The sequence below is a fragment of the Colletotrichum acutatum genome, assembly GCF_030867785.1.
Source record: "Colletotrichum acutatum strain CBS 112980 chromosome Unknown BDZ83scaffold_100, whole genome shotgun sequence".
Classification (NCBI taxonomy): domain Eukaryota; kingdom Fungi; phylum Ascomycota; class Sordariomycetes; order Glomerellales; family Glomerellaceae; genus Colletotrichum; species Colletotrichum acutatum.
In genome coordinates, this window is record NW_026849094.1 from 44,586 (window position 1) to 59,929 (window position 15,344).

Consider the following 15,344-nt stretch of genomic DNA (forward strand, 5'->3'; position numbering starts at 1 on the left):
CCTGCCCATTGGAAAACCCAGCAACGCGGAAGCCCGTTGCCCGCTGCGGAGTTCCACTCGTCCCAAAAGCGGAGAGCCGCAACCGTTCCCGCTACCGCTCCGGACCGGCGACAACTTTCCCGTTCATACCGGATCAGCAATACTGTAGGGCAAAGAGACCGGCTGCTTCTCGGACTGTCAGTGGTCAAGTCGAAGCCAGGCAAAAGGGGGGCACGCCAACAACGTTTACGCCAGAGCCAGTGTCACTCCACCGTCGTGATCGTGGCTTGCTCGCCAGCAATACTACACAGCAAACCAGAGAACCGATAACGAGACAACCAGACGCAAGCACGTTACATATTAGTGCTCTTACACGGCCCAGGAAACCACCGCGTGTTACTCGGCATCACCCGGCTCCAACATACCTTAAACTTCACACCAGAAGCCACACACCACCAAGTCATTCTGTGGGCTGCCGACTCGACCACCATGTCGGGTCAGTCGAGTGCCTCCTCACCCCTTATATCGACCCGGCGCCGCGCCTGTACTGCGTGTCAGCAAGCAAAGCGCCGCTGCGACCAACGACTCCCCCGGTGCGGCCGGTGCACCCAAAAGGGGTTCGAAGACTGCAACTACCCGTCACTCGAAGCCGCTGTGGCAGCGGCGGACTTCAACTTCTTCACAGACGTCCTCAGCGGTTCCGCGGGCACGCCAACTGACTCCCTTCACAACATCATGCCCGTTCCCGTTGTCCCTGAGACTGACAACTCGTGGGCCCTATACTACAACAACGCCTCGGCGGCCGCGCCAACACCATCACCTTCTCTCATGGCGCCTACCAGCGACTGTCTATCGCGAGACGCCGTCATGTACTGCAGCGAACAGTTTCGGTCGTATCCGCGGCGGTGGGTGAGCCAGAACGGCGTTGCCCCCTTTATCCACCCGGCGCTCTACCTGCCCACCACGAACGGTGCGGACGGCCTGCCCCCCGTGCTCCAGGACTGTTTCTGTGCGTGCGCGGCGTACGCCGCCAAAAACGACGAGAACGCGGCGCTGGTCCTCGGCGTCGTGGAAGCAAAAGCCACGGCTTTGCTCTACGTCCCCGAGCAGGCGGCCTGGACGTTGCCGCAGCAGGTTGCCTCGTTACAGGCGCTGGTCATGTACCAGATCATGCGCTGGTTCGACGGCGACATACGCCAGCGCGTCCTCGCGGACTCGGTCGAGCCATTATTGGCGACGTGGACCTCGGCACTCCAAGCCCGCGTCGGGACCGGCGTCTTCTCAGCCGAAGAAGCCATGCCGTCGTCGTCCACCGTCATGTCGGACTCGCATATCCCACCGCATCACCAGCAGCCCTCTTCATCGGCGGGATCGTACCCGCAACACGACCTCTCGCCGGATCACTCGCGCTCCAATACCCCTGGCGCCCGCCTCACAAAAGAGGAGCTCAACGCTGCTTGGCGGCGGTGGCTGATGGCGGAATCGATCCGACGGGTACTCGCTATGGCGCATCTCGTCAGGGCGGTGTACTCTACAGCGAAACAGGGTGGCGGCGGCGGCAGTGGTGGCGGAGGATATGGCGGCAAACTCGGCGGCGCGGGGACAGCAGGAGGAGGGCCCGGACAACCACAGCAACATCACGCCAGCGGCGGCGGCGGTGGAGGAGGTGGTGGTGGTGGCGGCGGTGGCCATCAGCTCCCACATCATCATCACCCCCTCGGCCTCGCGGACATGAGCTTCACGGCACAGGCGCGGCTGTGGGCCGCCACCACGGCGGAGCGGTGGAACCGGTCCCGCGAGGGCGACACGACGTGGTGGGTTGGGCGGATGGACTTTTCGGGCCTGCTGGCACTTGCGGACCCGAGGGAGGTGGATGAGTTTACCGTCATGATGGGCGTTGTGTTTCGCGGCAAAGATACGATTGAGGATTGGGTTACGCATGGGCCGGGGGGTATGTGAGAGGTTATTGAGGCACGGGGATTGTGTATATGTGTGAGAGGGGCAAAGAGAGAGAGTGAAGTGGGGTTGAGCGAAGCCATACCCTGGTGTTTTTGGAATAGACTTATACTATACTGCTATATAGACAGATAGAAGAAGATGAGCATAAGAGGGAAAAGAGGGGGGTTCTCTCTACAGATTCCATCGCGAGATAAGCATTTCAAGGCGGACTTGGCGTTTCTCAAAGGGGCGGTATGGGCGGTAAGGGGGCTCAGGGAAGGGTTGGCTATTCAAAAAGGGAGAAAATCATTTTTCACATACAAAACTTCACTTAGCATCTGGCAGCATGGTTTTTGCATTTATGGGCATAGCGACGGGGCCTTGAAGATAGAGAGAGTGTTTTAATAATATTCCTTCTAGAACCTAGAATCCCATTTGCCCGTGTCCCTTACTCTTTTCTTCTTAAGTTGGTTGTTTTATGTGGAGGAGAGGTAGTTGGAAAAGGGGTAGCATAGCGATGCTTTTCTTGATAGATTTCTAGATTTGATATGCACAATGACGAGTTTCAAGACTCAGAACATACAAACTAAACCCAAGAGAGGCCATTGACAGTTTTCAATTCTCATGTTCAGTGTAGATACCTTGTATAAGAGATTCAATGGGAAAGCGAAGAGCAGACCCGACCGAACAGCAATTCTACCTATCTCCTGACCCATACTACTATGAATCTGATAAACAAATCAAGTAGCTGGCGTCAAGGTCGTGTAGCAGCATTATGTGCGTATTGTATTGTGCCATCCCCCCTTGGAAGCTCGATCCAGTCAGGGTTGATCGTTTTCACCAGCAAGCTTAGAGGGAAAGTTCCCCATACCAACGCGCTCTCAAAGTACTTCATGATTCTAACTTTTACACGTGATTGAGCACCATGAAATCGCTTGCCACTGAGCACACACAGTCAAGATAAAGCACAAAGGGGGTCAAGCAAAAAAGACGTGGGAGCTTCATGTCTGATTCATTAGTCATGATCTATTGTTGCAGGCGCTGTGACTGCAAATGCTTTTGGGACTCTATGTCATCTCTTCTCCTCCTTCTCTGTTTGTCCTCATATCCGCACCTTTATCGGCGGTGACCCTTTTTGTCATCAAGAACCAGAATAGGCAAAAAATCCAAGAGGGTGTGATGTGTCATGAAAGAAGGCCGCGCCGTGCCTCCTTTGCCGGCGCAGGTTACGCAGCCAGGCTAGGACCATCTCCTCTCAAAAAAAAAAAAAAAACCGGTGGGCGCAAGAAGCAGTGCAGGTTCGTAACCCAGGGCCGGAGCCGGTGTTCTCAGTGGTTCCTCACTATGAGGACGTCCACTTTTTTAGACGCTCCGGCTTTTGAACGAAACGCTGCGATGCTTGGTGATGTACTACCCCTTATTCCAGGGGCAAGCTATCCGAAAAGGTGGTAGCAAAAAGAATTCAGTGCTCAAGCATTGGATGCTTAGCACATCTTGTACTCGCACTGGCCCTCAGCGGCACGAGTGGGGTCCTCGGTCAAGAACTTGTAGTCAATCTTGATGTCAAGATCACGGCGGTTTCTGTCGTTGGGCTTGACTTGCAGAGTACCCTCGACCTCCTCGCCAGTCTGCATGGTGATCATGTCCTTGAGGTAGAAGACAGTCTGCTTCCAGTGGGTGTACTTGGTATGGGGACCGGTAGAGAAGCGGATGGGCTTGTGGGCGGCCGTGAAGTCAATATCGAACCAGGCAACAAGGGCGTGGATGAAGTCATCGCGGCGGGCGGAGAGCTTGAAGGGAGAGGTGAAGGCAAGGTCGGCAACCTGGCACTTGTAGAGGTCCAGGGTCAGGACAGGTGTGGGGTCAGTAACCACCGCCTTCATCTCGACCGTGTCAACCAGGGGCTCAGCAAGAGCGGTGGCCTTGAGGGGGCTGTAGTCAAATCCGTAGACATTGTCCCAGACTATCTTGTGGTCAGCTTCTGTTTGCATAACCCAGCGAAGCTGTGCCGGTGTGGTAGTAATGGGTGGTATTGCAACTTACATCCAATCTTCTCGTCCTTGTAGTCGCCATCCTCGATACCAGCAACGAAGATGGTGGCCTTGTCGGGGAAGATGAGACCGTCGGGGTTCAGGTAGCGGTCACGGGCGTAGAGGACGGTGTCCAGCATGGACTCGTAGAGAAGGAAGTAGCCCATCCACTCGGAGATGATGATGTCGACCTTGGGGAAGGGGAGCTCGACCTCCTCCATCTTGCCCTGAATCAGGGTGATCTTGTCGGACAATCCGTTGACGGCAACGATCTCGCGGGCCTTGAAGATGATGGTAGACATGTCGACACCGATAACGTGCTTTGCGCCAGCCTTAGCGGCGAACCTGTGCAAAGAATACACTGTTAGCAACCCGGCTTCAATGAGCTGCGCAGGTATGGCATCTTGTTTGAGACAGCCGAGCGTACGTACATAGACAGAATGGCGGTACCACAGCCAACATCGAGGACGACCTTGTCCTTGAAGAGGTGCTTGTTCTGAACAATGGCGTTCATGTAGGAGCGGGTGCGGACCTCATCCTTCAACATCTCCTCGTGGATGCCGTGGTGGTCGTAGCTGTGCAGGAGCGCAAATGTTAGCAATGGTTCTGGGGGTTTGCGGTGGACAACTCTGTAGCTCTGCTGTCCAGCTTGCTGCCATACCTCTTGAAGTAGTGCTGCTCAGAGTGCTCCATGCTCTTGAGCTTCTGCTCAGCAGCGTCGACCTCCATGTTGTCGCCTCCCATTTTGATGATTGGTGTATGTGAAATCTTCTTTTTGCGACGACTTTTACCGTCGAAGCTCGCTGGGTTGAAGAAGAAGAAGGGACGAGAAGGAGACAAACGGGTCGGCTTGGGTATGTGTAGGATGAATCGCCGAACACACTGGAAAGGATGAGGAAGGAAAGAGAATTTCGGGGTGGGAAAGAAAACACGGGCAGAGGTAGTCGCGCGGTGAAGAAGAAGGAAAGGGTCGGCGGGGCAGGCTGGGCACTGGACCGGGGGAGGACTTTCAACACGATCGGGCAGAATGGACCTGACAGAGACTGGAGGGGAAGGAGGGACTGGCAAAAAAAAAAACCAATCCTGATTGCGCCTCGCAATGCCCGTCACCGCCTGCACCCTGTATCGGTCTCAGTCTCCACATCCCACTTTCGGCCAGACCACCTCACCCACCCGAAGTTTTTTTTTTCTTTCTCCCTTAGGTTTTTTTTTTTTTTTTTTTTTTTTGCTTTACCCACCTCATAGGTAGCTTTTAGACTGTTGACACTGGCAGACCCTTACTGCCGGCCCGTTCCTCGCCCCTCGCCAGCGCACCACGTTGATGGAGTTTAAGGTGTGCGGGTCCGAAGAAGCTTTTCCATCCAAGAGCTTCACTTAAGGTGTACAAGAGTACAACGAGGGGCAACATTCTAATGCTTCCAGCAAAACTAGTTCACCTTGTCAAACACAACAGCTACAAATATAAGCTTGGTTGGAGAATCATGTAAATTCTTCTTCAAGACTCAAGAGCCAAAAACACTAGACCAAACAAAAGCCACCCAACGCCGCGCTATGCCAAGTACCGTCGATAAGAGTGTGCCTCGGTCCTTAACACCACCTCTCGTGTGGCTCTCTCCACTTGACCTCGAGAATATCAAAGATCTTCTTCTCGTCCTGACCCTCGACAAGCTCTCCTTCCGTCAGCTTGGCGCGTCCCGGGCCTCTCATCACGTTCTTATAAAGACCTCTCTGGTTGAGCCGCATTCCCTTCTTCGATGCCAGAAGTCGCATGCTGCGATTGAAAATGTCGTTGCCTGTAAAGTAGATCAGTGCCGCCCCAATTTCGGCTTCTGGCACGACTAGGAAGTCCACACGTCTCCAGACTTTCCGATACTCTTGGTCGTTGAAGCCTTCAATCTTTGGCAAAACGCAACAGCCGTGCCATTTGCTTCCGTCATCGTCCCTGGATCCTGCGAGCCTAGCAACGAGAAACCTTTGTGCTTCAAGTGCCTCGATCAGGTCCCGCAGGAAAGTGATTAGTTCCGATGATGCCCTAGTCCCTTTCTTCGTGACGATAAAGTCGATATCCCCACTACTTTGTGCTCCGCGACGATAGCTGCCTCCAACGATGATTTGCACAGTAGGATCCAGCTTGGCCGCCTCTGACCTGACTACCGCACTTAACCACTTCATCTCAGGCCTGGGAATTCGCGTATTGAGATCGTCATAATGATCGATACCAATTCGTTGGTTCACAGTCAACTTCGCTTTTTGCTTGAGATCATCGAGCGTTCGGAACCCCTGAGCAATGAAATGGCTCGCCTGTATGCTCCCAACACCGTAGATCTTTAAGAATTTCTGCAGAACTTCATCCATCGGATCCGACTCGGCATTTTCCAGTCGTTTGAGGCGATTGGTGGTAACAATCTCCTCAATCTTGTCTGCCAACCTTTGGCCAACGCCAGGCAGTCGGATCGCCTCCTCAGCGGTCGAAATCTTGGCGGGCTGCCGCTTGAGCTGTGTAATGGCTTTTCTGTAGGCAATGGGCCGCCATGTATCGTTGATACGCTCGTAGTAGCTGCACATCTGCTGCAGGATCTCAATTGTGCGGAAGTTGGGGTTGTGCTGGTCGCTCCCTAGAGTCCCCCCTTTATGACACGTGAACTTGTCTTCCCAAGTCATTTCTTTTCGCCCCCTACTTCTTGCGACAGCTCTTCTCTTCCTTTGAAGTTCATCATCCGAGCCTTCACTGCCTGATCCTTGTTCATATGACTGCGGCGACGTTGCTGAAGCATCATCCTCGTCGTCGTCGTCATGCTCCAGTGGCAGATCTCTAAACTGCTGCAGCTGAGAAATGACGTGTTCAAGCTCATCTTCTGATGTAGAGGTTGGCTTCTCTGCTGTGGCAGGGACATCTTCGTAAGATCCGGCATCTTGTGGAAATGCAGCCTCGCTTGTAGCTGTTGATTGCACAGCCTCTGTGATATCTCTCAAGACGGAGGGTTCCGCGGTAACGGTTGCAATTCCACTTGTCCTTCCAGAAGACTCCTGACTTCGAGATGGAGTTGACGGCGGGGGGGCGTAATCCCACTTCTTCGGATTGGTCTGACGCTTCTTCAGCGGCAAATCTCGCGCCGTTGGTCCGATTGAAGGCTGAACAGTGTGAGGCGAAGTTTTGGGTTCCGGCGAGGTTGGCGAATGCGGTGGCTCAGGACAACCAGATACTTGATATTGCTTCTGTTTTGCGTTGAGCAGGGTTTTGAATCTGATACAGTCCAGCGGGAAATCCTCGTTCAGGACGATGTACGATGACCCCTCGCTTGCCGAACTGAGGACATTCTCGATACTCTTCCAGTCAAGGCGCCGGTCGACAATGACATGCGTCGCATTGTCAAGCGATCGGGTCCACAGGGCACCAAACTCTTGCGATTTCCGTATCCGAATTTTCCTGGCTGGCGCGATGTCATCGTTTGGAATGAAATGGAATCGCAGTCCACGAAAGATCTGCTGCGCCTCGGGTAGCAACTTGATGGGAGGCTCTCTCTTTCTTTTCTTCATCGCGGCGATGGATGGCGAGTTATCTACACGATGCGGCAAAACGTGTCTTGTAAGAGAAAGCGGTGTGGTAGCGCTTCTGGTAAGAGTAACCAACGGCTGAAGTGGTGGCCGAGCCAAGGTTTCGGGAATAGGCGTGTCTTCGACGAAGCTGAGGTCTTCAGTGGGAGCTTCCTTCCTTCCGAGACCCTTGATCTCGGCAAGTGGTGTCCGCTCGATGACTTCCTTCCGTTTTAGCTCCGTAAGGGGCGCTGATACCGGAGCTGAAGAGGTCCGCCTGGGGCTTACGCGCCGTTGTGGCTGTTGTTGTTGTTCTTGCTGGCGAGGGGGAGGAAGGAGAGGCGACTGCAATTCCGGCTGTGGTCTTTCCCTGAGTGGATGGCGAAGTTGCGCTGCGGCTTGGAACGCTCTTAGTTGTTGCCTTATGCGTTGCTCGGCCTCGTGGAAATCATCGTCATCATCCTCGCCGTCCTCGCCTTGCCTGCCAATGGATTCAAGCTGGCGGAAGAAACGCGCTTTGTCTCTGAAGGATGTGTTTGCATCGGCCATTGTAGTAACTGTCGTCAAAGAGGCGCACGGGATACTTTTCGCTTTTTGTGAACCAATGTCATGTCGGTGGCGGCACGTCGCTGTTGCCTGAGACTCGTGGAACAATGGCAGCAGAGATGGATGGAAGGTTGAGTGATGCCTGAGTGAAGTCGAGAGAGAGCGGCACACACACACATACACACCAATACGGAATGGGTAGCTTATAGGTGAGTTGTCATTTGACGACGTTGTGTTAATGGATGGAAGGGATGGATGTCATCCAAGGACCCATGAATACCTGGAGTCTCTGTAAGGTGTTGGAAATGGCCGAATCTGGGTGCCCTGCGTGGGGAAGGATGCCGCATTAGTGCTGTGGCCACCTGCAAGTCATCCAATTAAGGTCGCCCTCAGCAGTGAGCACTGACAATTGCCCCATGTGAGGGCCGCAACGCAGGAGCCTGGGCGTCTGATAGGCAGAGGGCTACAGGACCAAAGGGTATGTGAGGAAAATAGACTGCTTCCAAGCAGGTTTGACGCCCGCCAGGTTGCAACCGATCGACCCAAGCACCCTACAAGGGGATTCTGCAGCAAAAGCGGCTTAGCCTCGGCCAGCAGCACGGGGACCTGCAGGATCTGGTGGGAGCTTCAGGTTATCGACAATCCTTCCTTCCAGTTGCTGTGGTGAATTGACCTTCCTAACTCCATCTGAATAGTGAATACTACTAAGTACGTTAAACCACGTGGACTTAATACACTACAACAAAGAGACTCAAACCTACCTTTTGTAGTATGAGCTAGCATGTACAACATGAGGTATCACAGCAGCAACAACTCCTTCGCAGTGAGCCAGTGTTTCGGATGTTCAAGTTGAGCCAAAGAAAAGTGGTTGTTTGAAATCCTGGTCTATAGGACGAAATAAATAACCCAAAATCATGACGGGTCTGTCTGGCTTTTTTGACATAATTACAAGGACAGACGGTCGGGGTAAGACCGCCTCATTCTTCGCTCCCCATGGTATCACCGTAGCTTTAAATCCAATATATACAATAACATTTTCCTCGTGTCCTCATTCTCCTAGTTTGTGGCGTTTCGCTCTGCCACTGTATCGTACAGCTGTCACTCGGCTCCGTGGCTCACCTGGCTCGGCATTTGCAAGCTGAGGCTTCCCCTAGTTGGACCAGCGACAATGCCTTAAGCTGATGGTGTCGTTATATACAGCGGGGCCGTGTCGAACTAAGAGCGTGTGCAGGATGAATATGCCGAGGACGGGCGATGAGCCGTGAGTGTTGTCTAAAACCAGTACTCATCGCGCTTTATTGAGCGTGTCCGAATTGTGTGGGATACTGCGATGACCCGGCAAAGTTGCGGGCGTCCATCAAGGGAATGCTGTTGTTCTTCTCCATTGGCTGGAAAGAAGCCATATCGTTGGAGTAGCGGCTAGCAGCCTCGTTGTCCATGTCGTTGAGCACCTCTCTAGTAAGCTCGACGTAATCGTAGGCGAACTCGCCAATCTCGGCATCGTCAATACCCAAGATCTCCGCCTCTTCGGTAGCGCGGAGACGAAGGCCGGGAATCATGTTCATGATGAAGAGGATGGTGCAAGTGCCGACAAAGGAGTAGGCGCCACCACTGAAGGAATCGGCCAACTGGTATCCGAGCTGGATCCAGTTGTGGTTGATCCAGCCTCCGTCAATCTCTGAAACGCCGTCGAGGTGAGCGATGTAGTTGGCAGCGAAGAAGGCGGTGCATATGTTGCCCACGAGACCGCCAATGCCGTGAACGGCGAAGATATCGAGAGCGTCGTCGATTCTGAGGATGAACTTGAGCTTAGTAGCGTAGTTGGCGAAGGCCGCACCAAGAATACCGAAGGGAACGGCAGCCCACACAGGGACGTATCCTGTATCAAAATCAGCTAATCAAGTTTTGCATGTTTCTTTACTGTGAATCAAACTCACCGGATCCTGGTGTGATGGAGACCAGGCCAGCAACGACACCAGAGCAGAAGCCCACAGTTGACCACTTGCGTTCCAACCTGTAGTCCAACACGCACCAAGTAATACCGCCGACGCAGGCTGCCAGATTGGTAACAACAGCGGCAAGAACAGCACGAAGGTTGGCAGAGAGAGCCGAGCCAGCATTGAAACCAAACCAGCCAACCCAGAGGAAGACGGTGCCGATAACAATGTGGGTGACATTGTGAGGTCGGTAGTTCAGTTCATGAGTGCCGTGACCGCGGCGCTTGCCCAACATCATGGAGTAGGCAAGAGCGGCCGTGCCAGACGCGATATGGACGGGTGTACCTCCAGCGAAGTCGAGACCACCCATCTTGTTGGACCATCCACTGGGGTTCCACGTCCAGCAAGCAATCGGGTCGTAAATTACTGTCGCCCAGATAAACATGAAGATGACGCAGGGGAGCATGCGGCCACGTTCAGCGACAGCTCCAGTCGCAAGAGCCACGGTGATGCAGGAGAACATGCCCTGGTAGATGGCGAACAGAAGATCCGGGAGGCGGCTTGAACCAACAGAGGGACGGCCGAGAACATCCTTGAAACCAAAGTTTGAAAGATCTCCGATGAATGCGCCAGCGGAGTGTGAGAAGGTTAGTGAGTAACCCCAGAAGAACCATTGGAAACTGGTGACAGCCGTCGCCATGACGGAAAGCCATATGAGAGAAAGTGCTGATTTTCTTCTCGCGAGTCCTGAGTAGAAGAAACTAGATGGAGCAGTGTTAGCTGGCCAGGTTCTCAAAAGATATCAGGGTGGAAATTGCCCATACCCGACGCCAGGAATCATAAGCAACACCAGCGCGGTGGCGGTAATCATCCATCCAATGTCACCAGTCTGTGTCTCTTTGTTAGCAGCCGTACCATAGGAACCAAATGTCTGCACATAGCGTAGTTGAAAATGACATACCTCGTACCAAATGTTCAGATCCTCGGTGAGAGAATCTCCTCCGGTGGGACCAGAACCATTGTAGGGTATGAGATGCACATAGTCGAGATTTTCGAGATCGAGAGGGGATGCCATCGTGACGGAATTGTCGTCGCCGCTATCTTATCGCCGAATCGGCAATTGGAGGGCCTGGGCCTGGACGTAGTCGTAGTCGTCGTAGATGGGCACGGAGACCAACACTTCACTAGAAGTTCGCCAGTTGCAATCGACGGTCGATGATTGTCGTATTAAGAAGCCTGTCGGCTGGCTCTTCGTATGAGCGAAGCCTCGAAAATGAGCGCAAAGGGCCGTCGCGGGGTGATCGGAAAGGACAGCACTGGATGAAGCGACGGGACGAAACAGTCAGAATGGGCGTGGGATGCGCGAAGCTTATGAATGTGGATGCCCCGGCGCCCCGACAGTCTGCGCAGAGTTGCGTTGCGGGCGGCATGGCGACTAGCCCTGCTTGTGGCGGGCAAGCTAAACGGGTACGGCAGGACTCGCCCGACGCGGCCAAAAAGGCCCATGGTCCAAAGACTCTCCAAGGAGTGCGAGTCTGCGAGAGAGGGAGAGGCCACAGGCTGCGGCTTGGGACTTCTGGGCTATCCCACGCAGACAGGCCCTGTCCGCCCTGGGCCAAGACCGCCGGCAATGGACTAGGGGGGGTGGCCAGAGTTTTTCTCGGGGGTGAGATGAGAGTGGTGTGTGTGGGAGGTCGTGGGAAGCCCTGCGAGAACGAAGCAGGGTTACAACCAGGGCGAGCCGCGAACAAGGCCAATCGGTACAACTTTGGGGTGTGGACTAGGGGGCGAGGCATGGGGGTGGACTCGTGGAGGCTTTGTCGGTTGCGACGCAGATCCATGGATAGTATCCGTACTCTGCAACTCTGTATCCGTACGCAGTATCCGCAAGTTGGTTGTTCTTCACTTCTCTTGCTGCGTGTTTGTACGGATACGGATGTTTCCTGAATCCTGCATCATTTCTCCTGATTTCCTGTGAAGCAAGTCAGCGAACAACCTGAAGCAACGGGGACATAGCAATCGGGCATGTCCAATGCATAATTGCAGGTTGGGGAAAAGCAACGAAAGTGGTGCGCGAGAACAAGAGAAAGAGGTAATAAGGAACGCCTTGGTAAGCAACTGGGGTTGAGCCAATGTACATAAGGTAGCATCCAGAGACCAGAAGGCTTGGGTTTTGATAAGACCCGACGACTTCAAGACACAACGGCTTCGATACCAGAGGACCGGTCACCCGTTTTCGGCCTGGCGTGGTCTACTCCATACGTCCGTCCGTCCTCACTTCCAGACCGGATCGTTGCTGACTTGTCAGACTTGTCATCAGACGACGAGGAGGCTTTTCCTGCCTTCTGTGTCTGTGATACCTAGTAGATAGTGCTTCATGGTTCATCAAATAGTTGGTCTCAAAGTCATCTCTTCCCATACAGTTGGATGAAAGTCGCAATCGAGAAATGCATGTGCTTTCAATTCATTAATTTGACCACGCCCTTCCCCAGGCCCCTGTCTAGTCCAACCAGGGTCGAAATCGCCATAGTTTGGTTATTGGTGGGGGATGGACGGGGGAGGAGAACCCGCAGAACCACAGGCCATTGTTATCAAAGCAAGGGTCTAGTCGTAGCGTGGATTCAGATAACAGCCACGATTATTGCTGCGCTCTAATAACGCAGACGCCAATTGTTGTATCGAGCATTCGTACTTCTTCTCGCCTTTCAGAAGGTCTTCTGTCGTGTGCGCAGATTGTTTGGGCTAATGCCGGCTCGACCGTTGTAACTTGTACGGTACGGATGGGATGGATACCTACCTACCACTGGTCATCCTAATTATCCTATAGTTAGGTAGGTATTCGTACCGACACTGCCATGACAAGACCCCTCGCTCGCTGTACCAGTGTTTCCTCCGAACACACGAGACGTTCTGGTCTGAACTTTGCAGATTGTCGCTTCTCTTGGAATTTTGGATCACCGAACTTGGCGTAAGAGAGCCCCTGGCCTATACAGCACTGATGGCCAGCTACTGGAAGCCTCATCAAACACGGTCGGGACAGAATCCGACGCTGTGCCTGCAGGTGCCGGCAGCTCATTGTTTTGTACATCACGGGCTCGGCGGTTGATCGTTCAGAGGGACCTTCAGCAGCCGTGGTTCGTTTTGTCGGATCAGCTGACCGGCACCCAGCAGGCCTCAAGGGCAGGAGGCGGCGTAGCAAACCCAGCAGGGCAACGTGCGTGAACGTGCGTGACACAGTTGATGCTGATACTAAGCAGGAGGATAAAAAGGGCAGAGCAGCGCGTTGTAGCGGCCGCAAGGCATGTCAGACGCGGCCAGGAACAGCCGTCTACAGCCAGCCAGCAGCGGATGAACACTCCGTTTGCGGGCAACGACGACGATGACTTTGCGGCGTGCTGTCGCACAGAGTGAGAAATTGGCGTAAAGGTCTTGGTGCAGCGGCCGCTGTGGCAGCACCAAAGAAAAGCCGTGGAAAAGGGATAAATTCGGATGTTTTTCTCTTTGGTTGGTCTCTTTTTTTCCCGGAAGAACTCCCAGGGAAAGGGATGCTGGTAACCAGGTCTCAGTTGAAAGTCTTGGCCAAACGCCCGCGAGAGCTTAACGTTTCCTCGCAAGAGGAGGGAATAGGCTTCAGGCGGTGCCTAGCGGGCGTAGCCGTACTGCGTACCGTGAGAGTGCTGTGTCGTGTGTTGCCCGTTACCCGTTGTTTGAGACGAAGAAGGGCATAGTAGCCGTCATCTCATGTCTCACTGAAACGGACGGGATTTGAGCTGATGATGTCCTGCGGCAAGGCGGGAACTCAAAGTCTGTCCCTCATGCGACGCTGGAGTCGTTCTTAGACGGAGGCTGGAAGATTGACTTTTGCGCTGGTTAGATTCGTTAACTATTTCATCATGTCATGATTATGAATAGTGTTAGTTAGAAAGAAAGATCGTGGAGAAATGACAAGTCTTGGCCTTGTTTTCCCATGTCGGTGGTGTTAGGTGATATTCGGATAAGTTTGAGCAACTGTCCGTGGTGCGGCGGGCTGCAAAGTGAAAGTGTAATTACAGCCAACGTACCTGCCGTGTCACGGCGTGTGGCGTGCCTGCCTCAACATCGACATCTTCGCAAGAAAGAGCTGCTCCTTCCCACCTGCCTGGTGGTGGTGATATCAAACACCTAACGCCAGATTGGGACAGCGAACAAGGATGACAGACAGTCCCGCCGCTACCATCCTGATGGGAGACCGACAGGCCAGGAGCTGCCCGAGGAAGGCAGCAGATGGCAAGGGCCCGATAGATCAGAAGGCAAGGGCACCAGCCGAAGAGGCCGAGTAACCACATTTTGTCATGATAAGCTATTCGCCCCTGATTGGTCGATAGAGCCCTGGTCAGAATAACGGCAGCCTCCCCCGGCCAGGGCCAACTTGCCAAGAATTGCTACTGTTCAGTTCTGTGCTACGAATGGAAGTAGCGATGGCAGGTGGGGGCGAGGTCTGCATTTCGAACCTTCTTTGCTTTTTCTGAACCCCTGCCGTCAATCTCAATCCCTCCATCCATTACGGAGTACGTACATCCCTCCTCTCCTTGTCCACGCAACTTCAACACCTCACCTCCTATCACCGACGCCAGCCTATGGGAATGCCCATGCGGCCTTCATCATGTCCCTGTTACCAATTCTAGTGTCCTCGAACGTCCAGCCGTCTGTCAAATTTCAGTGAATGGCACAGCACTAAATGTCCCTTCAAATTTGCCTCTCTTTGTTGTCGAAGCTATCATTGAACCAACAGCAAACTGACTTTATACCAATCCCATCATCCTCGCTTGGCAAAAGGGTCAAATGCAAAGTGGTAAATACACGCAGAATGGCTACGAAGATGGACCCTCTGCCTGATACTACACTAGGTGTAGCTTTTCTCGATCCAGAAATCCTCCGAGGCGCACACCCTGTGTCAGAAACTTGGTACCTACCTCTATCTCTCCATATCGCCAGTGCTTCATCTCGGCCTGCAGGGGCTGTCAGGTCGTCTTACAACCTGTTCCACATAGACTGGCGTGCTGAGAACCATCGGCTGCACCAAGCCTCCCGGCCGTTGGTTTATTAACTTCCGTTGACCGAAACTATCCGTACGTGGACTACGGAGTACAGTCTGTTCACACACCTTCTTCGCCTTCCAGAACCGGCATCTTGATCGGCGCTGCATCCTCTTTGCGGCAAGCACTTTGTGATACGACCAACTAGTGGTGCTTTTTATCTGGTAGATTCGCTGTTAGTTGGGCTGCTAAGGCATGGCAATGGAGTTCGAGAAGCATCAGCTCAGAGACCGTGCTCAAATTGAGCTGCCTTATCCCCCACGGCGGCCAATCTTCTCGCCCTGAGAGGGAGCTCACACAGTCCA

The 15,344-nt window shown here is 53.6% G+C and overlaps 4 protein-coding genes across 4 annotated transcripts; 1 reads left to right on the forward strand and 3 right to left on the reverse strand.

Moving 5' to 3' along the window:
* Positions 1-468: 468 nt before the first annotated feature.
* Positions 469-1,938, forward strand: BDZ83DRAFT_585844 (uncharacterized protein; the record flags this gene model as incomplete). The annotated part of the gene is made up of 1 exon (XM_060505880.1): positions 469-1,938. The coding sequence occupies one exon, from the start codon at positions 469-471 to the stop codon at positions 1,936-1,938; it is 1,470 nt and encodes a 489-aa protein (XP_060361266.1).
* Positions 1,939-3,401: 1,463 nt separating this feature from the next.
* BDZ83DRAFT_755403 (protein arginine N-methyltransferase) lies at positions 3,402-4,691 on the reverse strand (the record flags this gene model as incomplete). The annotated part of the gene is made up of 4 exons (XM_060514607.1): positions 3,402-3,880; positions 3,961-4,292; positions 4,379-4,522; positions 4,609-4,691. 4 exons carry the CDS (start codon positions 4,689-4,691, stop codon positions 3,402-3,404), a joined length of 1,038 nt encoding a protein of 345 aa, XP_060361267.1.
* Positions 4,692-5,232: 541 nt separating this feature from the next.
* BDZ83DRAFT_632701 (uncharacterized protein) lies at positions 5,233-8,290 on the reverse strand. Its single transcript, XM_060508990.1, has one exon. The coding sequence runs from the start codon at positions 8,028-8,030 to the stop codon at positions 5,535-5,537; it is 2,496 nt and encodes an 831-aa protein (XP_060361268.1). The 5' UTR covers positions 8,031-8,290; the 3' UTR covers positions 5,233-5,534.
* Positions 8,291-9,322: 1,032 nt separating this feature from the next.
* On the reverse strand, positions 9,323-11,039 carry BDZ83DRAFT_585790 (ammonium transporter; the record flags this gene model as incomplete). Its single annotated transcript, XM_060505874.1, has 4 exons — positions 9,323-9,906; positions 9,965-10,725; positions 10,789-10,853; positions 10,926-11,039. The coding sequence occupies 4 exons, from the start codon at positions 11,037-11,039 to the stop codon at positions 9,323-9,325; spliced, it is 1,524 nt and encodes a 507-aa protein (XP_060361269.1).
* Between the last annotated feature and the right edge of the window lie 4,305 nt (positions 11,040-15,344).